The 27,746-nt window shown below is 31.2% G+C and overlaps 1 protein-coding gene across 2 annotated transcripts in view; it reads left to right on the plus strand.

Annotated features, from left to right (window-relative positions):
• The window catches only part of Pkc53E (Protein C kinase 53E), a 71,219-nt gene that overhangs the window by 18,627 nt on the left and 24,846 nt on the right, over window positions 1-27,746 (plus strand). Inside the window, exons 3-6 of one of the 2 annotated variants that reach the window (XM_070650641.1) lie at window positions 14,993-15,024; window positions 15,108-15,190; window positions 20,952-21,026; window positions 21,157-21,193. In XM_070650641.1, the coding sequence (XP_070506742.1) occupies window positions 14,993-15,024; window positions 15,108-15,190; window positions 20,952-21,026; window positions 21,157-21,193 (227 nt within the window). Of the gene's footprint in view, window positions 1-14,992; window positions 15,025-15,107; window positions 15,191-20,951; window positions 21,027-21,156; window positions 21,194-27,333; window positions 27,443-27,746 lie in introns of both variants that reach the window. The other variant, XM_070650642.1, reaches the window with a different exon arrangement.

Below are 27,746 nucleotides of genomic sequence, written 5' to 3' on the forward strand. Positions count from 1 at the left end.
CGCCTTTTCCAGAGCTCGAATTCGAATTGGAATTTTATATAGAGTAAAGTCGACTTGAGTCTACTATTCCATGTAAAATCCGAGTCGACTTCAAGCTCTGACCTTTTTCTAAGTGTTGTGCTTTCCAAAAATCTAGTTCTTGTAATTTTTAACATAAATTTACATTAAAACTTAACTTTCCAAGAAATAAATTTCTAAATATTCTATCTAAAAACACAAGTTCCCCATTATAACCTCTAAAAAGGCAGTTGCTATTGGTAACTATCCAAAAATGATTCTTCACATCCATAAATTATTCCTCCTTAAAACCCAAAAAAAAAGCAAAAAATTACCACATTCCAACATAAAAGCTTTCAAAATCATATCCAAAAACATTCACCAACATAAATATGAAAGCATACTGCAAAATTCACGACTTTCTCATTAATTATTTTCATATTCTCATAAAAAATTCAAAGAATATTCACAAACATTCCTATTCACTAGTTCATTATGGCTTAAGGAGCTGTCAATCTTGAAACGAAATATTTTATCAGCGTCTAAATTGCTTTCTACATTCGGTTTGTCGTATTAGATGAATATAAAGTCTCCCCACAAAAATGCCTCATTCAAGAAAACTTCGTAAAGTTAACAAATAAACAATTTTAAGTACTCGACATTTACGCACAGAAACAAAGTCAAAAAACGAGAGGATGTACATACAGTAAGAAATGAAAAGGTCAACATTAGGTTTAATATTATTTCTTATTCTTTAATGATAATTTTTGGTTGTACTTGTCTTGTTGTTTAGTTACGCAATGTTGTTTTGTACCTCACGGCCACATTATATTTTTGGCATGTGCTTATCATCTTTATGGTCTGAGAATATTTCCTTTTTTTTTTGTTCCTTTTTGTATTGTTTTCTCTTCTCTCGTCTTTACTTTTCTCGTCTCTTTTCCATCATTACCTTAGGCTCCTCTAATGGAAGACAAATACTTAATTTCACAAGTGGGTATGACTTGAGAGACATGACACAAAAATAAAAAGGAAATAGAGAGAGAGAAGGAGAGAGAATATAGGGTTTCAAAAACAGTGAAATTTATATGCGTGTGGGATTTTTTTTCGGATTTTGTAGGCTTGTGAACTTTTTGAGATTTAAAAGCTTCCTACAGATTCTGATGTAATGGGGATGTTTGGTCATAGATTTTGTTTTTTATGAGGTTTGTTCAAGATTGTTATGCAGGTGAAAGAATCAAAAGGGTGTAGAATAAAGATACATTAAGGGATAACACGACAAATGTCTAAATGAATTCTAACGTATTTTAAATGTTTGAATTTTTACAGTTTTTAATTTTTGAAAAGCAAAAGTTCTACGACTTTAGTACACAATGTAAACAACAATTTTATTGCAAATTATGAATTGTGTAAAATTCCATTGAATAATTTTATTTAAAGGATGCTTGTTCGACTGTAAATCAACAATGCTCAATTAATATATTAATAAGTTTAATTAAAAAATCCACAAGGATTTAATTTAATAACAACGATGTTTATTCTTCAGTGATCAGAAACTGACTGAATATTTATATGAAGGGGGCTAGTAACTATAAAAAGGGGAAATCAACTAATTGTAGTTGAAAATATAATTTGAATATTAAATGACAGTTAACAGTTTTGATTTGATCAGCAACTTTAAAGTATTAAAAATTCTCATCTCCTGAAAGATTTGAATTTAAATAAATAGACAAGACTTTCATCTGCTTGATTCAGTTGTTTACCTATTGCCATTGCTTATTTATCCAAGATTTGGCTACAATATTTCTGTAAATATTATTATAAAAATATTTTCAAAGCTTTTTGATCAAAGCTCACTGATTAAAAGCTGCAGGTTGTAGAACCAGCTGGGCATGAGCTAATAATGAAGTCCATAACTTGATGAACTTGCCTGTGTCAATTGACTTTTCAAATTTCTTCAAAACAAAACTCATTTCTATTTGAAAACTCCACTCCAATACTTCAAATTCATTGCTATTATCAGAATTTTCTCATTCCATCAGATAACATTTCACAAAAATGATTATAAAGCCTACGAAGAACTGAATTGCATAATAAATTATTACGTTGGGCATAAAAAGTTTGTCTTTTCATTGTTAAGTAAAGCCATATTGGAACCTTTTATATTGGCTTGAAGGATTTTATAAATAAATTTTGATGTCAAACCACAATACCTTTATGTCATTATTTTAATTAACTATTAGTATGCCTGAATGCGATACCAATAGGTTAGAAGCTTCTCATAGGTCGATAATGATAAATGATGTAATTTACATGATTATAATTTTCTGATCTTTTTTTATTCGGTTTGAGCTTTACACATTTTCATGTGTAGCATATTGAGTACCTAAACATTTATGTAAATTGATTGGAAAATTTTGCTTAACGTGCTAATTTGTATGAATTAATTTATGATACATTATAGATAGTTTAATAATTATTATTGGTATGCTGCATACCAGAGTTGGCAGATATTTTTACCGTTTTGTGTCAATGTTATGGTTATATCGGTTCTGTTGCTTTTTTTTGGATGTCATTGATGAATTTGGTATGAAATCCATAACATAACAGGTTAACCATTAAAAATCATTGAAGCTTAATGGATAAAAGCTTTTCTGCTCGAAATTTTATGAGTTTGAGTATAGTCTTAATTTAAAACAATTGACATTTGGTATGTAAATTTTGATGGCATTGTGCCTTCTGGGGAGGATGAGAAGGTTAGATATATAAGAGCTTTTACCATGATGCATTGAGTTTCTAGCCAATTCAATTAACATTTTCGATAAATGTAATAGATTTAGATAAATTCTTAGTGAAGGTTGAATTTTAATGCACATTTACAAAATTGGGAATAATTGATTGATTTGGCATTAGATTTCTTAAATTTAAGATCTTGTGCATATGAATTAAATTTAAATGGATTTTCATGATACATCCGAGAGAAACTCTTCTAAGATTAGTCAACCTTATGACTTGTTATAAACTTGACATTTATGGAACTTGCCATGATATGTCAAGTTTAAAACTAGATCTACGGTTGACTGATTGCAGTCTGTTCCACTCGGGGTTATGATAATGACTAGGAGTATTTATATTTTCTTTAAATTTGTGCAATTTTTGTTGTTTTTACTTAAATATGATTGAAAAACTCTACATTTCATCATGAAAGCTACTTAAGATTTCGAAAAAGCTCTGTCAATAGCACCAAATGGAACCTGATTTCTTCTATAGTCCAAACGGTAGTCATATAGACTCCAAATCGAAGCAAGTTCCATTTAGAATTGATTAAAGAGCTTTAGCGGGTCTTGCAGCAAGACTCTTGCTTCATTTGTGTACCTCGGAATCAAAAGTCAAGTGTCAAAACTTCAACAAAATCTCAAAAACTCGCAATTTAAAATAAAGCGTCACAACATAAAATACACAACATTGTATTTCAAGTCATTCCCAGCAACAAATGAAAGTGAAATTAAAAATTTAAAATCTCATTAATTTCAAGGACTTTAACTTCGCTCCCCGACATCCAATAAATCACCAACTCTGATGTAAAAGTCATACGCATTGATTCATTACATTTACTGACCGTGTTCAGCATCTCGAAACTATAATATATGCTTTTGACATTATTCAATGAAAATATCAGTTTCAATTTACCTTTCATTATCATTGAGCATTAATGTTCTGCTTAATATCCTTGCAATTATTAATGAGCACAACTTGTGTAAAAATCTAGATTTATTTGTTGTTAAACTGCAAATTTACAACAAAAAAATTACCACAGCTAATTCAATTAGTACTAAAGCTTGTTTATGACATAAGTGAGTAGGTACTTCACGTGTACGCGAAAGTTAAAGCCTGTTTATATCATTTTGAAGAATGCTAATGAATAAGAACAAAATTCCGCGTGACACTTTGCTGACTAGACTGTTGAAGACGTCATAAAACTGATTATGCGAATCAGAAGCTTAGCATGTAACATTAAAAGTGAGTGGAAAAAATAAAAATTGAATTGAAAGTGAAATGAAGCATGACTTTACTTCATAAACGCAAGGTCTGTTTTAGAAATAATCTTTTGATAAATGACTTTGAGCATCAAAAAAAATTTTTTGGTGAATTTTTATGACAAATTTAAATTGCTCACGTTATCTTGCGGGTGAATTATCTCAAAAATCATGCAATTTATCTTTATGTTTAATTAAATTAATTTTTTTATATGCTTAAATATGAGCAAATTAGTGATTTAAACCATTTGGATTGTGGAAAATCGCATGTCCACAATCATTTTGGATTGACAATGAGGATGCCATAAAGCGTGGGTTGTGCTAAAGCATGCTGAATAATTTTTCGTGTATGTGACAAAATCTCATTTGCGGAAAGACAATCAGACCTTTTTTTAAATATGTATATCTCAAGTGAGAAAATTGTAATGTCATTATACAGTTCAGCCAGATGTCTTTCATTACTTGAATTTTTTTATTTACTTTCGTAGTAAATATTTTTTGATGTGTATAGTTTGTTCCACCTGAGTAAATAAACATATTGTTGCTAAATTGATGATTATACTACACATTTTGATATGGAAACGATTTTCTGAAAGATTGTAGATTACATTTCAATATTTTTGTGAGATGGGGGATCAGTGAAATGTCATAAACTGATAAAAGGATTGAGATGAGATCAAATGGAGTTTTTGTTGTGGATTTGTGTTGCATTGATGAAAAGCTGAGTTGGTAGGAATCAAATATGGAGGCGCTTTCATGGAATTTGGCTCTCATTGAATTCCTAGCTTCAAATTTTGTTGGAGTGTGGACTTCAAGAATTCCTTTTCACTTGGGTTTGAACTCTTAAAGTCCTGCCAAATCTGATGTAAAGCAGCGATTGAGTTACGTTCACTTTATGGAACGACTAAATCATAAACATAAGATTAAATTAAAAATTCAACAATTTGAGGAATTATTAAACAAAAATCTGCCGTAAAGGCTGATTTAGATCCAGTACTGCTGCGAAAAATGCTGGTCGGGTTCAACACTGAGCTTAAGTACAGAACAGAGCTAGAGGTCTTCTCAGTTTTTACATGGAAAAGCCGACTCAATACAAAATTCGTTTCGACTTCAAGCTTTGATACAGAGCCTTCCTTATCTGTCTCGCTCAGGGAATAATCTAAAAATTGCAATTTTAAAGAACATCAATCTAGGCTTTTTCCCTCTACTAATCATGAAAATCAGCAATTCCTTCAACTTGATTTCAATTTAAAAAATTCTCATTAATTTTCCATTCACTTCAAAACTGTAAAAAATACAAAAAAAAATCCTCAATTCCCATCTCAACACATCACATCACATCTATTTCTCACGAAATCCAATATATATATTCATCCCAAGAAAAAACAATCGTGCAATTACTAGAAACAATCAATCTGAGGGTGTAACCAGATGTACGGTAATATAAATCGAAGTTATTTCAACTCTACATTTAGAAAATGTCAAAATGACAACTCTATTTATATCAATATAAATCAAATTAATAGTGTGGACATTATCCACACAATAAATTTTCATCGACTCTTCATCAACCGACAATATCACATTATCTTGCGAACTAACAGCAGAAAAAAAAGAATTAAGTGAGAAAAAAATTCCATCCAAGTCAGATGTGTGTAGTATTGACATTCAACTAGTGATGTTGATGACGTTCATTGTGCCTTTATTTATTATTTCTGTTCCTAAAAAAAAATTCGTGTGTTTCAAACAGATAGGAATGGTCACACAAAAAACACATATATCTCATATTTACATGCCAAACACTTGACACAATTAAATCCCCATTTGCTGCCCAATTCAATTTCATATTGTTTCGCATAAAAATTGCCAATTAATGTAAATTAAAATATAAAAAAGGGCAAAATCGAACAGACAGATGAGGATGATTTTGCGCATAAGAATCCATCAATTTCTCTTTTTTTTCCATGTTGTTGCTTCTGTACAAACACCAAAACAATGAACGAACAAAAAAAAAAAATCAATGAAAGTGCCTCACGCAAGGTATGTCTTACTACAAGTGTATATGACATATGTGCTATTTATAGCACTAAGTAAGAAAAGAGAAATAATATAAAGCACAACATTACGATGCGAAATAATAGAAACGGAATCACAAAAGAGTTATAAATGCTGCTAATATTGCCTTCGTTCGTGCATCTGTACACGCTGTACATCTGTGACTGAATAATATTAAAAAAAAAACGAGTACTGCACAGATGAATAATTGACGCTGATTGAGACGAGAAAAAATGTTTACATTTCAGATATAAATTGACGAGTTCAATTGGATGTAATCGAAAGATATAAAAAAAAATTAATTTTGTGCTTATCCTTTAGACAGCTAGAAAAAGATTTAACTGATTATCTTAATGAAATTTCACCGAATGTTGTTAATAATTTTTGCTTGCCGTACCGCAACTTGATTAATCGAGTGAGAATGAGTTGGGGAAAAATTGATCAAGACCACATAGTTTGAAGATTTTTTATTTTCATAGACAAGTTCTTGTCTGGTTTTGAATTTTTTTTTTGTTTGATTGAAATTTATGATATATTTTGTGCTGATTTGCTTGTGTACTTGAAATTGCTGGCAAAAATTATTGAACTGGAAATTAGTTTTTTATGCTGATTTATTAAAAAAAATTGTTTTGATAGAGTTTGACAGAATTGTTTTAATGCGAAAATGAGTGAAATTGTAAAGGGCTTTGGGAGTTTGTATTGAGCATTTGTCAATTTTGTCAATGTCTACAAAGCTTGCACATTCGTTTATATTATAGATAGAACTGTTTAAATTCAAATTATAAGCTTTGGCCATATCCAACAAATCCTATTCCAAGTAGACAATAATACGTTATAACAAGTTGATGGCGAGATAATGCCCAGTTGATGTCTAGTTCTAGTTAAATGCATCCTCCGGTTTAGCTCCTAAAATTGACTCTAAGGTTGACTCAAACCTAAATTGGTCATAAATTCTTAAATTTCAATATAAAACATTAATGATTGACACATTTTCAACTCAACCCGATCCCGTACATAATGAATGTAGTCAAGTCCATTTAAGTCGACTTTTCCATACACATTACGAGTCAATTTCGAGGTCTGTTGAGGATGATTGGCTAAAATGTTACACATTACAAAAACAATAGTCATTTAACAACCTCAATTTTTTAGTCATTACACAACACAAAAACATCCATCGATTTATTTACCATATTTTGTACTAATTGGATTGACCAGAAAAAAAGCACAAATTATTGATTGAAAAGCATACAGCCTTCAGAAAAAAAATGAAATATATTTTCCTCAATTTCAATAATTCCACGAGTCTAAAATATATGTACAAATTGCCATGAAATTAAATCGGTCAAAGAATAAATAATTTTGATTGAATATTCAAAAATTTAATTAAAATATACAGAAAAAATGTCAGAAATATTCTCCTTGGTGTCCATCCTCATACGGATGGGCTGTGACAACATCAACACGACACGAGCTTGACAATATTTAAATAACCCCTCTGGAAAATGTACATAAATTAAAGTTTTGACGAATACAAATAGACAACATGCTTTCCAATACTTAATTTCTATTCCATCAATTAACTCAGTCTGTTGAAAGAGCAAGAAGCACAACCACAAGCTTTAGTTGTTGCCTTTTGAAGACGAAAGATTCCCCAAACCCTTTGGATTTTCCATGACCCAGGATATATCAATACAATCTACTTAACCACAATTTATGTTGCGCGAATCACAAAAAACCTGGTTGAAGTTGCTAAAATAGCGGAAAAGCTCCCAAATTCAACTTAACTTTCCCTGAAATTATACACGGGTCGTTTGGATTGTTTGGCTGACATTCGGTGTAGTGATTACGGTTCGGTTGCATTTTTGCTGCTATAACCATAAGCAATTCACCTAGAAATGATAATATTAGAAACAGACCTCGAAGTCGACTCAGATTTTGTATGAAAAAGTTAACTTGTATCGATTCCTCACAAAATTCTAGTCGACTGATTCTAGTCGACTGAAAATTCTAAGCTCTGATTGCAATAGGAATCTCATCACAAAACAGTTCCTCATTGAAATATTCAAAGCACCAATGGTTGCACCACAACCGGTAATTTCAATCCAATTGAATAATTTCAAAATATTTTTCCTTTCATTTCCATTGACAAGTTATTCTTTCAAATATTTTGATCCCTAAAATGTGAAATTTTTTCGAACCTTTTTTTTGTGTGTGCTTTCAATCTCTCTTTTTTTCGTATTCAAGATTGATTTCAAGGAACCTACAACATTTATTTGCTACCTTTTTAATATAGAAATATATTGAAACGCATAAACAAAAAGGGAAAGAAGAATCAACAAAGTATCAATTTTTTTTCTTTCGTTTCTTAAATGATAAACAATGCCAGGGCTTTATTGTGATTTATGAAAAGTTATGCAAATCGAAAGCGTGTGTAAGAAGGAGTGAAAAATATTTTGTGAAAGGAGGAATAAATGGAAAACTTGTTTGACAGTTAGAAGTTGTTGAAATTGAGTTAGAGCGCATTTTAGAGAATTTTAAAGATTTTGGAAGTTTTTAGTTGTTGCTTTGGATTAGGATTCGACTTAGGGATCAATTTTACTTTATAATTTGCTGATCTTTAGTGATTCCGATCGTATTTTTTGCAATTTTGTGTCTAATCTATTTCAAAAGCTTTAAACGTAGCTAAAACATCAAAAATTCTAATAGACAATCAGCAGACTCATCTCTTTAAGTTTGTTAATAAAGATCCTCAACCATACTGTAAGGATATTGACCATGCTTAATTTTAAGAGCACATTCATGAACCTGTTCATTGTTTGTTCAGGAAATCAGTGAAAATGAGAAAAAAAATTGACACTAAGCAAGAATTAAGCAGAATTCTACATGAAACTAGCATTAAGTAGGCGCTAGTGCGGTTATGTGACAATTTCAGTCTTATCAGCGCTAACTGCCGTCCCTAGAATTGATTTTATGAATCAACTTGTCACATCTCAAGTCTAAAAGTCGATTCAAGCTCTCCAACACTCAATCACATTCAGAACTTTAATAAATTCAAGTCAATCAACCCAAAAAGCCATTCACTCAACCCAAACAGCAATAAGCCAACCTCCATATATTATATATCCATTCTATTACTCACAATAAAGTTCCTGTTTCTACAAATTAAATGAACATAACCGAACCTGAGGAATGACAAGGTAGACAAAATGTAAACCCTTTGGGAATATTACATAAAAGAAAGTAATATCATATTGAATTTGAAGAACGAGAATGGATTCTTTTATTCCATTTCCATTTTTATTTTCTTTTTCTGTTGAAATGAATAAGAGTGTAAGTGAAGGCAACGAATAAAAAAATATAAACAAAATACAATAAAAATGCCAAAATAACTCAAAATGTGTAATAAGAATGTACATAAGAAAAAATATTCTCTTTTGGCTTATGTAGGCTTAAAACTCAATGGCATATGTATGCTTAATAAAATTCTCCGCTAAATCAAAACAAGTGCTGTTGATCCATGTCGTTAAAGAGAGAGACAATGTTGATATGGAAGTATATATGTAAGGTCACATTCAAGGAAAAGAGACAATATATTTGTATTATGTCCTTTTTAATAAATTTAATGCGATATTATTTGTACTAAGTTGAAATTCTTTTATGTCTATTTAGAATAATGTTTTCGAAATTGAATGAAGGACATGCTTAGGATGAAGAACTCGAGTTAGACTTTTTATTTGCATTCTTTTGAGATATGAAGGACTTGATTTGGTAAACAGATTTGATTATGTAAAGGAATTGAGTGCTAGAAATACAGATTTACAAAATTTGGTATTAGGTTAACGTTAGGTCTGTATAAAGCCAGTTCCAACATGAATTTAGCACCAAAATTGCACGACAGCATGCGAAGGAGCTATTTACGCTCGTTATTGAACTGTGGATCGCTTAAGACTGACTAACTTTAAGTTCCTGTTCAATAAGTCAGTAAATCCATTCAAAAACCGGCGAGACTCAAACTAGCTGCCGAATTCGACTTCAAACCGGTCTCAATGAAGCGATTTGTGCTATTTAGGACGGTACCTAACTTAAATTGTCCCAATTGATTAAATTTCAGTATCAAGATTAGTTAGAGAATCGATATACTTAATTCTAAGTTCCAAACATCCAAACCATTCTATTATCTCATGCATTTCATCAACATTTCCAGTAAATTTATTCAATAAGCTACGTTGATAAGATAAAACCCAATACACATCAGCAAAAAAATGAAAAATTCCCGATGAAAATATCCAATATTATCTCGGACATCCTCACAAAATTAGCTTTACATGATGGATTGTTCAAATAATCTCAAATTAGTCAGTTGAAATTGAAAACGTGTCGATATCATCGATTATAATCCACAATCTTTATACACTTGTAATATTCATTCAGAAATTGACTGAACGAAAACGTACGAAAAGCTCATTCATTCAAGATTCCGTGCAGGCACAATTCAATACAATATCATTCAACAAACAGCTTAACTTGTTTTCTTCTAATTCCTTGATCGCGTGATTGCAAAATATAATTCAGACAAGAAATAAAAAGGAATTGCAATCTATCCATCGCTAAACACATCCATAATGTTGTAACAAGACCCGAGACTCATCATGTCATTTAATGACACACAAATTACAATATCACTATCAAAAAAAAAAAAAAAAAGAAAGTGAACTTCAATCAATATAATAGACTTGTAATCGACCATGGGTGTGAGTTTAACAGTTTGATTCTCACCCAGTCATAAATTTTACTATGACTATGTCACATAAATCTCTTTCGATTTTCTACTTTTCGTCAGTCAGCTTGCATGAACGTGACCTTCACAGAAATTAACATTTTTCCTCTTCCATTCGCTCGCAGAAAAAATTTCCATTGAGTTATGGATTTATGAAGTAAATTACATTGACCATTTTCAAGTCGATGAATAGAGTATAAATGACATTAATGGAAATAAAAAAATAAGTAATTTTTCAAACTTGACGAAAAATGAATTGTAATTCATCTCTTTAACTGTACGGTTCATTTCATGACGCTTATCGCTTGCTGTATGAATATGAGCAAAAATGTCATCAGTCACTGAAGGCTGAGGTTAATTCATATTAATTGAATATGAGAGAGTGCCATAATTTGCGTGTAATAGAATAATAATCTGGATCTAATTGTAATGAAACTTGTAAATGAATTAGATTTACGAGATTTTTATTTTTTTTGCACGAAACGGCGAATGCGAGGGAAAGTTTTAGGTACGGAACAAACTATGGCAAAATAAAATTTTTGTTGAGGTATGTAATTAGAAAGAAATGGCGATAATTAATAATAAAATGGTATAAATTGCTTGACTTATTGGTAGCGGGGTTGTTTGGATGTTTGGTGATGCTTCCTTAGGCCTGCATGTTAGTGCGGTTCTTACAATTTTGCCAATATGACTTACAATACAGCCTGACATCTATAATAATTGCCATTAGTCCAACGGTCGACTTGTTACTATCTAGATGTTAAGCAAATTAATCCACTCGGTCGGAACTCGAAGTCGACTTGGACTTAATGAATGAATGACTCCCAAAAGCTTCTCTTTTAAAAATTACTACACTTCTACGTTTACTATTGAACATCTTTGTACCAGACATATTTCTAGGAAATTCTATTCTTAATACCAGTTACCTGAGCTTCAATTTTATCTTGAATTGCCAATTTAATGCTTTGAAGAAGACTTAGCGATGCTTTATTTTGTCGAAACAAAGTTGTTGAAAATTTTCCAATCATTGAGTAGGTATTGGATTGAAATTTTGGGGAGTTTTTCTAAGAATTATAATTCAATAGCTTGTTAAAGATTCTTCTAAAAGAAGACAAAATCATCATTTAAATGCTCTTGTTGTTAATTTGTTCAGTTAAGAGCAAATCTATTTACAACGATTAAAGGTTGTTGATTTGTGCCTTACTATGTGTTTAGTTCAATAAATCATTTGTGATTTTCTATTGATTTAATAGAACATTTACTTACTTACGCCTTGAATGTAATCAAGTGTTTGTGGTTTGACAACCATCATGACTTTCTGTATTTTATGTGGTTTGTCAGGTGTGGAGTCAAGAATTTTAATGAAGGGAAGGGATGCGAAGGAAGTTAATTGAATATTTTAGTTAAGACAATGCTTTAGCTCCGCGGGACATCCATATGGCTGCCAGATAGAGATAACTTCTGTTTGGTGTCTATTAAAGAGCTTTAACACAGCATTTAAAGATCCATTGCGGAACCTTCTTCATTTGTGTCGTTCGGATTAGAAGATTTTGATGACTTAGTGTATAGAATACGCTCCTGTCTAACGCGAACACAAGAAGTATGACACGTGAGATACAGAACGGCAAATCAAGCGAATTAAATTCATTATAAATTTGTAATTCAATGATTGTGGCTATAGAGCTTCTGGTTATCAAGAGAAAACCTATCAACTTGCTATCAACAATGTTGCGAGTCAGCAATAACGTAAGTCGAGTACATAACCCGATTAGTACATACTGAAGTGCTGTCATTAGGGCATAAGTTTGGCAGTATCTTTAGAACTAAGGTTTGTGCAAAAATGCAGGTTTGCAGCCTTGAAACAGTGGGGAAACTTCAGGCTTGAGCATCTAAAATACAGAAATTGTAGATCTGTGGTTCTTAGTCTAGCCTTATTTAGAATAGTAGCAATTAACGGTAAATTAGGGTTGTTTTAGTCAAGTAGCTCTTAGTTTTAAGTGTACTGCCACCTCATCGCCGTGATGGAAACATTTCAATATGTACCGATTGACTTAACATTAAGAAATACGCAAAGAAAATTGTTTCAGCACATTAACTCCTCCTTTTGCACTCAAAACAGACAAGTAATTTAAGAAAAAAACATTAACCTTCTGATTCTGAGTACACAACAGCCGCAGAAGACATAAAGAACCGCCTTCAAACCAAACAATCAATTAAGCAAAGAACAAAGTAGAGATTTATTCAATCATTATTGATATTGCTTGATGTCAATAACATTTTAACTTTTTTTATGATTTCATTCAATAATTCATAAGCCGATTCCTCTTACAAGAGAAAATTGGCAACAAAAGAAAAGAAAAGGTGAACATTCAAAAAAAAATATTTTATTTGATTGACAATTGCTCAATTTTCTGACATTTGTTGTTGTTTCTCATGCATTTTATATTATTTTATTGAATTTTTTGTGCTGTTTATCAAGTATGAAATGTAATAAAATGATTTATATAATATTAAATTATTTAGATTGAGATCCTTTTTTGTGTGTATATATTTTTACAGCATATTATAAAGTAATTCAAGATAATTTATGGAAAAATGGTAGAGAATATAAAGAAATCAATTCATTAGCTTCCCACGCTTCGATGTCATAAACATAACATAACCGTGGGTGTAACTTTCCCTCGTGTATTTAAAACACAAAAAAAATTAATTGAATTAGAAAATATGGAAATTGGTGGTCAATATTATGTAGACTGACGCTAGTTGTCATGGTGAAATTAATAAAAATGTTAAAAAATTATACAAAATTGACCTTTGAAACAGTCCATAAATTTTGATTGAATGACAAGCAACAGAATAATTATAAATGATTGGTAATTATGGAAGCTCATTGGGTAAACCAAGTGGATTCTATTTTTAACCATATTTTTGATGAGTATATAATACGCAGATGGGGGTAAGGCACCATTAGGACGAAATAAAATGTTAATTTTATGACTTTGTGTCTAGTGGGATGTTTTTTGATGACATTGTTGCTTGTTATTTTATGCCTATTAGATGAGGAGTAGCTTAGTGGGCTTTTTGGATGATATGCCGAACAGCACAAGGTGTTTGCTATGTCGGTGCATTTATGCTAAGCCGGAAGGTTGTCCTGACGTCTTCGTGAAGTAGTCGAGACTTCCTGGATAGTTCAGAGACTCCCCGGATAATTAAGAAACTTCCAGGAAAGTCGAGATACTTCATTAATAGTCGAGAGACTTTCTCGACAGTCGATAGACTTTCTGGATAGTCGAGAGAATTTCTGGATAGTCGAGAGACTTTGCAGATAGTCTAGAGACTTCTCAGATAGTCGAGAGACTTCTCAGATAGTCGAGAGACTTTCCGGACAGTTGAGAGACTTTCTGAATAGTCGAGAGACTTTCTGGATAGTCGAGAGACTTTCTGGATAGTCGAGAGACTTCCTGGATAGTCTCGGCTTCAAGAGTTTGTTAAGAATTGAGACAGAGACTTTAGGAAACCTCATTTTGTACGGCAAAAATTCAATTCACTAGATTGTGCTGTTCGGGTAACCTTTTAATGTTACGTGACTAAAACACAATTAATGCCTTAAAGGTATTTTAATGACAGACTTTAAATTAAATACATTTCAACAAGAACTCACCCAAAATGATCATTTCCGTTCTAAAATTCTCTGTCAATAAAATATCGTAATCAAGATCATCTTTAATGGATTCTTTATGCCTCCCAAAATCCCCACTAAGAATACGTCCGAAAAAAATCCGAAAATCGCGTTGTGGTTATTAATTATTACTGTAGATTATCGATAAATTCTACCACGAGTGCTATTTTCTCACTCTTAATGGAAATCTTGAATCACTTTAGATATTTACAGATATAATGCGAAAGGAATTGAATGAAAAAAAAATATATAAAATTTATTTACATTTTGTAATCTTTTCTATCTCTTCTTTCTTTACATCCACTCCGCATCGTCTTCATCGAATGGCACAAAAACTACTCAACCTTAAACTTCACAATTTTATAAACAATTGAATATCAACAAACATCCCCAACTCAATCGCAATCACTAAAAAAATGAAATCCTTTTTATGTTTGTATAATAAAGGGGCTTCGGCAAGCAAGGATTCCAGTGTCAAGGTATATCAAGACATAAAAAAAACCACATCAGAATGAGATTGTATAAAAAATCAAATCTTCTTCAATTCTAATCTTGTCAACAGTTTGTTCCTTCGTCGTACATAAGCGATGTCATGAATATGTTACATTCAAGTGTCCAGGTGCTGACAAAGGAGCTGATTCCGATGTAAGTTGATATGATTATGCATACATAAATTCTATTTTGTCATTCTTTTTTTGTTTTTTGAAATGGCATTTACTTTATTATTTTCATACTTTTTGTTACTTTCAAGCACAAAATCATTTTTATGTAGGAATTTATGTTACAAAAAAAAGAGCAAAAAAATACAAAAAAAAAAAAAATTATTTCGTTCTGTTTATGTTGGGAGTAAAATTGTGTTTGGATTAAGGGCGGATAAATGTTAATTTATTTTTGGGGGTGGGTTTCACAGATGGATATGCTACTAGTCCGAAAAAAAAAGTTTTGTAATTTGATTCGAATTGGAATAATTAATTTTAGTGTAGGTGACTCAATGGGATGAAAGCTTTTGTATTATTTGAGAATTTGATGCAGCTTTTGTCAATGAGTCTTTTACTACATTCTGGAGTAGCAAGCAAATCGATTAATCGATTCAAAAATTCGACATAAGGCTTGGAGTGACTTGGTGTTGGATTCAAATCGATTCTGGTACCAAGTCACTGTCATTTTGACCTTACCATTTGACTCTGGTATGGTACTAGATTTATATCAATTCTGACACTAAATCTTAGTCACGCCGACCTTACCGCGTCACATTGGCCAGCCTTACTGTGTGACGCTGATATGGTACTGGATTTAAACCGATTCTGGATTTAAGTCATAGTCATATTGGCCATACCTCGTCGCTTTGGAATGGTTTAGAATGGCCTTACCAAGTAGCTCTGATACGATGCAGGATTTAAATCAATTCCAACACCAAACCAGAGTCATACAGGTCAGTTGCCGGATTTTGAATCGATTGATCGATCTGCGCTTCTTTGGGATTGTGGAAATTAAGGACGACATGATTAAATTCAATTAAATTTGGGTCCTATTCCTTTGATTCCAACCTAACAATCAAATTTCTATAAAATCAGAATAAAATCCAAAGAATCCCTCTTAAAGAGCCCATTAAAAAGGGAATTTGATTCCTGTTCAAACTCTCATGTAGTCTTGAATCTTTACAAAGCTCTGACATAAAGGATAAAGAGTAGGACAATAACATATCCATCGCAAAACTCATCCCAGCTAACAAATATGTTTGAAAAAGTATTTAAATTCTCTAAGTTGATTTAATTTATTTAATTAAATTAATTTAGTTTACCTAATTTACCAGTTTTCCTTGTTTTATTCGTGTAGTCGTCTCAAAACTATAAAAAAAGTCAAACTATTCTGGTTCAAAATCTAAAATTATACATCTGATTCTGGCAAATCAACCGACAAAAAAAGAAAAAAAATCCCTTCCAAAACTATATTGACAGGATATAAATCCCAATGTCAAATTTCGCACGAATTGATATTTTAATTAAAGCATGGATCAACAACAAAAAAAAACTTCATCAATAAATAATGTGTCTATGTGGATCTTATGCCTTTTCATCAACATCTCAATCATCACTATGAATACTTAATGACTATTGATGAATTAAAAGTCTCCTTATCTTATGAATAATACATAAATTATTATGGTACGATGAGGAGAATAAAAGCATAATAATTAATAAAATTAATGTCACGAGGATGATATTTTGGATATACAATAAGAATCATCATGTTTTTTTATTTGTATTATCATAACAGTTCCTTGCGTGTGAATAGGATTTTTATAAGGAAGAAAAGAATTGTAATTGATAAATAACATGATATTACAAAATAAATAATAATATATCCTTATAGCTTGGTTTTAGGCAGTTGTGGACAACCTATGAGCCGCGGCACGTCTAAATGTTAAGCCTCGACCGAAACTGCTTACGGCAAATGTTTCGTTACATACCTCAAAAGTGTGCCTTGACACAAAAAAGGTTGTCCACCACTGGACCTTACATGTAATGATTGTGACTGTTTTAGGGAATTTTTATTGTAATATCTTTAATTTTATTTCCTTCCTTAACTTTTTTCATGAATATTTTTCCTCGAATATCTTAAATCTTCTCTTTTACGCGATGTTCCTTCCGATGAATTTTGTCAGAATTTTCTTCGGTCAATCAAGTTCAAGTTGTCAATTCCAACATGCCGAATATTTCAACCTAAATAATCGATGAAAAAATTATAAATATAAATTTTTTCTTAGTCTATAAACAGCAAGCACATATTAGCTAGCAAACAGCACCGTTGAAAGTGACATTGAGTGACAACAGCAAGCTAGTGACATAAATCAAGAGAATTTATTTTCTTTCGTCTTTGTCTCATTTATGTCATAAAATTTTTTAACATTGAACTTCACACGACGACTTTTTTGAAATGTGAATCAGTTAACACTTGTTTCTTCTTGGTGACTTCAAGGTACGGAAAGCACATGGCGTAGAAAATGCTGCAAATCTGACTCCAGGTCGACTTGACTCTGGAGTGAAGCTGAAATTTATCGAATCTTTACTTGCTCCAGAATCATACTGATTTGAGATCAGATTTTCAGGCAATTCTGTGCCTTTTTGTTGAATTCTCGGAACTACGAGAAAAACATTGCTTAATTCTATCTACAGCAGTCAGTTTTTGGGCAATATTTACAAACAGTCTAGATATGGATATAAATTATGCATAGATGCTATCACATGTCATAAATGTTAATTAAAATGGTTATTTATTCGAGAATTTTCTTCTTAATTATTGATTACATTTTCATGAATTAATGCGATGGTAGGTGCGGAATAGCTGCTTCTGTGGTTTTATTGGGGAAGAAGGTTTGCTCAGTAATATTTAATTAAAGTATATTGAAAATTTTCTAAATTTTCAAGAGTTTAAGCTAGTTTAAACAGTTTTTAAACTGCAAATTCGAGCGACGTTAGAGACTGATTGTAATCCAGAGTTGCGCTAGGGCTTTCCGCGGCTAATGAATTTTTAACTCATCCTCACTAGTAATGGGAAAGGTTAAAGCTTTAAGAATTTTCAAGTTATTGTTGCAATTAGCAATTTAATGATAGAAACAAAGCATGAGGTCATCCACAGATGTTGCAAATAAAAAAATATCATTAATTCCGTACCATCGGTTAGTAAACTTCCATAATGAAAAGTCACACAGTCGCTGACCACCGTTGTGCTCTTATTAATGAAAATATCAACTAAATGACCTTGAGAAAAACCTAAAAATTCAAAAAAGCTTGATAACTAAGCTTCCGAATTTAGAAATCACCCAAATAATTCTGACAAACTTTCTTGAAGGACATCAATTAATTTTATTGGAAAGAAATTTGCAAAAAAACAAAAAATTCTTCCCACACTTGAAATGAAATTCTTTTATAATCTCAAAATTTAATTCATTCCGAAAGTAACAGAAATGTAAATTTAAATAAAAGCGAATTCATGCATGAATAAATAAATGGAGGGGATTTTTTTATATTTTTTGGGGAGGATTTGCCTTTTTTCAGAGCTTTACGGTTAATTCTCTCAGTTGAATTGAAGATATTATTTTAAAAAAAATTCCAAATCGATATTAAAAATTGAGAAATACAAAAAAATTATTTTAGAATGTTTGCATATATTAAAAAAAATCATGTGAGGGATTCAACAAGGACTTCTTTATGAAGAAAAAATCAGGAAATGTATTGAATTACCTTCTCATCTGTAGGAAATATGAGAACATTCCACTTTTTTTTTTGAATGAAATTTTTCTTTAGAAAAAAATTTTCTCTTTTCAACTTTTTCCTTCAAGAAAATTTCACAAAAGGAACGAAAAAGAAAAGTTTCTCTTATCTCTAAGTCAAGTCACATGAATACCCTTAATAATATTTTACAATATTGATCTTTCAATGACTTCATTACTTTAATCATTGGATGAACGATTTGGTATGAACGATTAAATTTTAATGAGAATTTTTTTCACACTTGTCCTGACCGAAGGGACTTCTTTTATCTAGTTTGTGGATCTAAAATGTTTGTAGGCTGTATGGAATGCAATAAATTATGAATTTAAGTGCCTTGGATAATCGGGTGTGAGGGAAATTCATATTTTCACTTAAATTCCCGAATATCACAAATTGGGCGGATCTACCATAAATCCGACCAAAAGCTAGCATGGTTGTGATCCGGACTTAAACAAATACAATAACCGTCCATCCTTTGAATCCAATAAACACAAATTCGGCAAATCAGTATCCAAACAGAATCCACAAGATTTCCTTACGACTTCTCAATTGCTTCCAAATAGAGCCACGTGTCTTCCTTGAAAGCATTCTACTTTGAGCCTTAAACATTACATTTTCAAACAATTCAATTAAAAAATTAACCTTTTTCCTGCAACAATTGAATTAACAACAAGTTTTCCATAAAATTCCCATAAAAATTTCAATTATTTCCCTGCTCTCTTCCCAAAATTCTAAACTTTTTACTTCCTACAAACAAATCTAAACTTCTGAATCATTCAATCATAACAAAAAACTACGCAAATGGACATCCTACGCAATACACATTCACAAATCTTTCTCGTTAACAGTAACGTCTATGAATCTAGTAAATATCCTCAAGCTAACCGTTGTTTATTCAACAATCTGCAGATTTATTTTTCACGGCTCAATACACCTGATGTATTTGCTGCTACAAAATGTAGCTTTTAATCATTTTATAGAAAGATATTTTTACGTGAATTGCATAAATTTTTCATAGAAATTGCTTTATGTGATTGAGTGTTTTGCAATGGAATTGCATTAATAGCGTTTTCAGAGAATTTTACAGTTACGAGTAGGAATTGTGTTAAGGATGATTTGATTTGAATGTCTTGAATTAAAGTAGGAATGGTTTAATGCCTGATCTAACAGGATAGAATGATATGGAGTTTTAGATTCAGTCATTGCTGCTATAATAATCAACAACCGAGTGACACAAATGAAAAAGGCTCAGAAATGAAGCTCTTATGACTCCGTTAAACCTTTTTTATGAGCAGCAAATGGATTTGCCTATTTTTGGCAGTCAAATGGTCGCGAAACGCAGGCGGCTTCCATTTGATGTTCATAAAGAGAGCCTTGAGAGCTCCATGGAAAAGCTTTATTCATTTGCGTCGTTCGGAAACAAAATCTCTAAGTGAGACATTCAGACATTGTAAACATCATCCCAAAACCCATCTCATATATCCCCAAACTGCCACGTGTTGCATCAAATATAGACAATCATCCCCAAAAAAAGGGATCAAAATTAAATTTTATTAAGATCCAAAGCCCTCTTATTTTTTTCAATCATTTTAATCGATAAGGATCATGTGAAAAAAATTTTCAACAGCCATCCTTCAACCAAATTGCTTTTTCTTGTTAAATTCTTCTTCATTTCTTCAAATACAGCCTCATTGCTATCAGTATCAACACTTTTTAATTCATTGTTCTTTATTCTCGTTAAATTGTCGACTGATTTATTGGAAATGAAAGACCATATCCATCATTCGGTTAATATGGGTCAGATACTGAAAGTTAACGATAATTATAAAGAAACCCTAAATAGAAAGGAACTTGAAAATAAAAATGTGACCTTTTCTACTTAATTCGATACAGAAAGCTTCATGTCTTCCAAGTAGATTCGACACTTGAAATTCCTTTACAAATTTCAGTGGAATTTGTTTGTTCTTACAAGAGGAATTTCAACATTTTTAGTTTTAATTGAATTCTTTTGTTCTGTCAAAATTGCTTAGCATCTGTGCTGTTCGCATGGATTGCGGACTTCTTCTTTTCTGCCAAAAAAAAAAAAACAGCAAAAATATACTAAAAAAAGACTTTTTTAATTTAACCAAAAGGACACACGAACAAAACACAACTTTGCAGCACAAACATACGCGAGTCCCACGTTTTGTGACCACTGCGGTTCATTGGTAAGATCAATATCCGAATGAGTTTGATGAAAATTGCGTCAATTTTGATGATTAAAAGTAAACAAAATGAAAAAAACTTTTTCTCTCTTTTTGGATGACAAAAAAATTAAATTAAATTGAATGCAAACAGCTTTATGGGTTATTACATCAAGGTTTGCGTTGCCAAGGTACGAAAATGTTTACTTTTCAATAAAAAACTTTATAAAATTGCTTTGGTGAAAATACAAAAAAAGTTTCAATAATTTTCTTAAAGTTTAAAATTTGCACAAAAAATCATGCTTAAAAATCTTTAAAAATTCACAAATTTTTGTAAATTTTTTTTATTATTCGCAAATCATTTTTTTCTCAAAATTTAAGCAAATTTTAATCGACAAAAACTTAATTTTAAATTCTTCTTACTAACAACTTTTTTTTTATTAATTTTACGCTTGTAAATTTTTACTCTTCTCAACTCATTCCTATAAGCTATTAAACTCATCATCCACTTAAAAACGTCTCGCTTTTCTTATTTTTAAAAAAACATCACTGTATAAATGACAATCAACATTTCAAATGCTTCACATTTAGATGATAATGTCTACAAATAATTGGCAGCTATATGCAAAATTTTTCTTTCTTTTTTAACCTTTTTGCAAACATACTAAAAAGTTTTTAAAATAAAGCACTTTAAAATTATTTATTTTCTCACATAATTTTGTCAAGTTTTTACACTTATGATGAGAATTTTAAATATTGACACATATGTACCAGAAATGAAGTTGGTTTTTTGAGCAATGGCTATGAAAGGTGTGATTAGTTAGATTTTTATTAATTAATCGATTTTATGCCAGAGCTCGGAGTTAACTTGAGTTTTGTATGGAGTCAAATCAACTTGAGTTGACTTTACTATGCAAAATCCGAGTCGAATTCGAGCTCTGATTCACAATTTTAAAATTGAACAAAAATTTAAATTGATTTAAATTTGATTCAAAATCTAAAAAATTTAAATTTGATTGAAAATTCAAAAGTTATCAAACCAACTTCATTTCTAAATTCTTCTTTTGAAGAAACTTCTTTTGGCAAATAAAAACAAATATCCAAAATTGTGGATATGACTCTAAACTAGATTATAATTATTCGATCACCGTTTTGTGTAGTTTTAATTGCCATTCTTCTTAATACAAGAGACAAATTTTAATTTCAATATGAATCAGCCCGGGCGACACAAATCCAAATTCTCGAAACCTCGAACCTCGAAACCTCGAAACAGAGCTTGAAAACGACTCGATTTCTTATAAAATTCAATAACAGGATCCAAACCTTCTTGATTTGTGTCTGCTCGGGTCAGTTACTTTTTATTTATGATTTTCGTTCCCGAATTATTCACGCTCGAAATATTAAGTATAGGCTTTCTCGGTTTACGGACCTGTATTTCTTACTCCTTAACTTCATTGACATTCCTGAGATTCTTTGCTATATAACAAAGATAAGCACATCGATTAACATACCATGACGATGACGTTAGTCACGAGCGTCATAAGCGTTCGTCATAACATATAAAAAAATTGGAAAAATGACCGTCATATGACAATTTTCTATGTTGCACGATGGTCAAATGACCATGAAATGAAATCGTCATATGACGATCATTTGACCACAGTTTATTTAACGAATAACGATTTACCGCGTCATTGTCATGATTTGTAGCTCTGATTTAAGATTAAGTAATTCTGTAAATCACTTCAATCATCTGATTTTATGATGATTAATCATAAATCGAAATCAGCTGTGGTTAAATAAAATCAATTTAATTTTCTAAGGTCAATTTGTATTGATTTTAACTGACTGTGCTTGAGATCTGATTGTTTCCACACCGATATATTAAGGGATATCATGCAATTTCTATGAAAAAGTCTGTATGCCAATCCCTTGACATTTCTCTTGTTTATCACAAGACATTTCAATCTTACGCCTCTACATTTCAATCTGATTCATCGCAATGAGAACTTGTAAGATTTCTTTAAAGAGTGCCTTTAAAGCATCCTATCTTGTAAATATGAATATATAAGGGATTTCTGTATAAAGATTACAAATAATCCGATTTGTTTAAATAAATTGCATCAAATTGACAATCTTCTTAGCGTTATTGTCTTAAGTTTACAATCTTGAATGGAGATGAAAATGTTTTCTGTAATTTAATTTTGATCTCGAAAGCAATTTGATGGCAATCCTGACCTTGACATTTTATTTATTGAATACAGGTCTAGTTAAACTTTCATTTCCAATTAAACAAACTCAATCAAACAAAACAAAAAAGTCTTAATTAATTTAAATCCACCCATCACCTTCAGTAACTATTTTTCCACAAAAGTTGTAGATTTTTTAGAGAATTTTTCCATCCGTTTGGCGCTCAATTAAGTCTCAAACAATGTCAGAAAATTGATATAAATAAACAATTCGAAAGTGTCTCAGGCATGTCAAAAAGTTGAAATAAAAAAAAATTTTTTTTTTGGTTTTCAATCTAAAAAGTTAGCAGGATATGTCAAGTATATTTTTTTCATTCATAGCAAAACGTGTGAATCGGAACGTGTAAATAAAGGCTTTAGACCTTTTTTTGTGTTATTTATAACTTATAGTTATACTACAAAATATTCTTACAAAAGAAGCTTTATCGTAGTCTCGGACAAAAAAAAAGTTTTATTTCTCACTTCTGTTTCCTTTGGACAGAGTTGATGACTAGGTGGTTTATTAAGGTTTTGGCTGGGATATTTGTTTAGGGCATCAAATTGCTATTAAATTGATATAGTGCAGGGTAATTTAACCCAGACAGCAGGTTGTGCTCTCTGCAATGTCCATCTTCTTCAGTGTATTAATATTAAGACGTTAAGTTGCCCCGGCAGCACTGTGATGTCGAATTTTAACCCATTTTTACGTCAAAAAATGCTTTTTACATGCTTTTTACATTTTAGGACCATGTAAAGAATTTTAAAGTCCAAGACCAAGCCTTCTCGAGTTTTGTATAGACAAAGACTTCGAAGGATTCCTTTGTTTTGGCCTTGGTCCAATTTTTGGTGCCGGTCTCGAAAAATCATCCAAATTAAGACTTCAAGATACCTTATACCTAACAAAATTATTGCCTGATATTGAGAAGGACTTCAGGCGTATTAGACTAGAGTTTGCAGAACTCCATTGTGGAGCTATCTCCAATGAATTCAAGACTCTCCTTTACTTTGGATTTTGTCCTCTAAAAGTCCTATCAACTCTGTATCAGGCTTATACTATATGACTTTGTCTGTGATTCTAATTTAGTATGTGAAAGTATGTCCTAAATGGATGTCCTGGAAGCCAATAATGGCCCATACATTGCCAAATCTTCAACATTCTCACCAGACCAAACTAGTTAATTCCTAGAAATCAACTCTGCTTCTAATTCACAAATGTTTTTCTTATTTTCATCATGGAAGATTACCGTAGATTGCGAGAGAAACTTTCTCTCATTCTCTATCTTTATACTTTACTTTCTTACTTCTTTTTTCTACTTTCTTTTAAAAAGGAACTTTACTTTACAAAAGGTTTTGCTGAAGGGACATTTTATATTTCTTTATTTAGTTCTTTTTTTATATCCACCCTTAAGATATATTTTACTTGTTTTTATTCTTGTTTTATTTGCTGTTAAGCTTTTATCAAAGTTATTTTATATAATTTAAAAATTTTCTTTTATTTCGACAAATTATTATAAATATCAGATACTTCCACGCCGTAATTTTTATTCGCACCATGTGTGTATTTATAGGATTTTTTTTCCATATTCTTAGTTACTATTTTGTTATCACATATCATTGACATTTATTACTTTTATTAGAATCATAATAAAAATAATGTTAGTAACAGTAATTAGCGTATCAGAATAGAATAGACGTGAATAGCTTTAGACAAGTGTGTGAGGATATTGTTAAGCGTAGTTTCGACACACAAAAGTTTTTCGTTTAATTTCTTTTATTTTCAGTTAGCATTTCGACGGCATGTTACAACAACTTTTTTGGGGTTTATTTCGATTGCTACACTCCGATAAGAATGGGATTTTATTAAAGTCATAAAAGTTTGATGCATTTGAGAGATTTCTGTGTGAAAAATGAAGAGCATATGCAAGAGAATGAAGCAAATTATTAGCTTGTCACTATTTATGACTGGGATATGTACTGTCATAGCTATATGTGAGACCGAACAGCATACAATGCGGGTAAATTCATTTTCACAATAAAAATGAGCCGAAACAGCTTTCATGGCGCCGTCAGATCTGTGCATCTGTGCATTATGCTGTCAATGAAGCGACGGAGTGATGACTTAGGGGCTACATTGTGTTGCTCGGGTAAACAGAAGTCTTAAAAACATCTTTAGGGTTTCAAATGTGCCTAATAATTTGAGCTTGAACATTGCAAACCTAAGTCCAGAGCTCAAATTTGAAGACTTCATCCTAAATTCGTGTCGATTCCAAGCTCTGCTTAAATGTCTGGGACAGTTAAATTCAAAGATAGTTTTGGTCTTCTTCCTAGCTACTGTTCTTCTCAGACTGCTCTAGTTTAGCAATCTAGGTCAAAAATTGAATTAATTTATTTAATAACTGAAACCCCAGAAAATCTTCATTCTTATTTAGAAGACTAGGCAACAACCTTGATAATCTTGACTAAATTTTCCATACATGTGAGCCCAGCGTAAACGGATCGAGAATTCGTTTTAGCATTCAAGAATTCGTTTTAGCACTAATGTTTGAAATTTAGAAAACCGTTAAAAATTACTACAAAAATATAACTTTTTCGTGAATTTAAAACATAAATTTTAAATTTTACTGTTAATAAGTTGATAATTTAAAGAAATTATACTATTAACATGGTTAATACAGTAAATATCAATTGATATTAACAATAAAAATTTCGTGTTTTTACCGTTAAATTTTTATTCAAATTTTTGATGCTAAAAACCAACTAAAAACCTTACAAATTCTTACAAAACCGTACAAAATTAACGGTCAGTTTTTCTATTCGTTTACGCTGGATGTGAGCAAATATCCTCAACATCCATTTAAACACGTGAGATTTACTTCCGTAAATAATTCATAAAAGGCATCAAAAAGTACCCACAATCATTCCCAATGTATCCCGTAAGGAATTCATATAAAAATTCTATTCATTTCTCTACCGAAGCACATTAAAAAGCTTTTTTTTCTGCTACCAAACGTGCCAAAATGAATTTTATTATCTACATACCCGATGCAGGTGAAGAAGGTTTCATCAAGGAGCTATTATTAATTCCAGAGCTCGAAGTCGAATCAATTTTCTAAATGGAGTTGAGCCGACTTAAGTTGACTTTTTTATACAAAATCAAAGTCGACTTTAAACTCTGATTAATACCAAATGCAAAGAGCCTCTATTTGGCAGCCATGTGGATGCTGCATGACAAAAGCGTAGCCAGAAAGTTTACTAGACGACTCCAATCCTCGGAGAGCCAGCTGGTGCCCCAAATTGTCTCTCATGGCTTCGCTATTGCCGTATGGAGATGGCTTTCATTTAATCTCAATAAAAAGGCTTTGGCAGAGCTAGGCTGTTCAATGTTTAACATACAATTTAATCCCGGAATTTAGTAAATTTTATTCCCAGGATTGAAAACACTTGGCAGAGCCTTGAAAGCTATGTGTCACTCGGGATTTCAAGCTAAAATCATTTCCTTGTACCAAAATAACATCATGACTTTTGAAATATTTGTCATAATAAAAAAAATGCCACAGAATTTAAATTACTCAAAAGTAAAATAAGTAATAACTTTTTATAGTTGTCTGTCCCAAATTCATAAAAAAAGAATGTTATAGCCTCAACCTCACACATAATAAATTTTCGACATCTTGGTTAAGCTTTAAATCAAATTCATAGACATTTTTATTAGCCTGTTTACAACTTTTCTAACAATTATCATTTAACTTTGTAATTCAATTATTGAATATTAAACTTCAGATGGAATTGAGGATATTATGCTCCGGACAGGTCAAGGAGAAATCTCTTTTTTTCCAATAATAAATGTAGATTGAAATGGATATAAAAAAAGGAAGTAAAAATGTAGCAAAAAAAAATTGTAATCATGCTATTTAGTATATAGATACATTTTTATCGGAACTACGCTTAATAAAAACCTCATTCTTATGCAATATCACATTCACCGTACAACTGTAATACTCAATATACCAGCTATCGTCTCATGAATGACGATATAACATTAAAAAAAATAAAATATATTTTTTTACCATGAAAACTCATTACATTTCTTTAACTGATAATAGAATCAGAAGGCGCATAAATGGCGTGTGAATACATATTTAGCGCCAACGTTTTGTGATCATTGTGGAAGTATATTACATGGACTATATAACCAAGGACTCAAGTGTTCAGGTAGACTTAATAATCATAAGAAAAAAAAAATACAAAAAAACAATAAAAACTCTTTGAATAGATTAGTGACCTGGCATAGATACTTAGCGATACCTCACAAGTGTACATACAAAAAAATATAAAATCAATTTTAAATATTAAAAATGATGCATGAAAAAATACAGAATATTCGCAATGGAATGTACTGTCTCAATCAATATCCCCTATGTATGAGTTAGATCAACTGTAATAAAATCTGTTTACATCTCACAAAATCCTATCTATTCTATTCATACGAAGATATATACATATATGAAGAATTCTA

This window comes from Chironomus tepperi, unplaced genomic scaffold (assembly GCF_022539635.2).
Source record: "Chironomus tepperi strain 1889 unplaced genomic scaffold, CSIRO-AGI_Ctep_v1 contig_445, whole genome shotgun sequence".
In the NCBI taxonomy this organism is placed as follows: Eukaryota; Metazoa; Arthropoda; class Insecta; order Diptera; family Chironomidae; genus Chironomus; species Chironomus tepperi.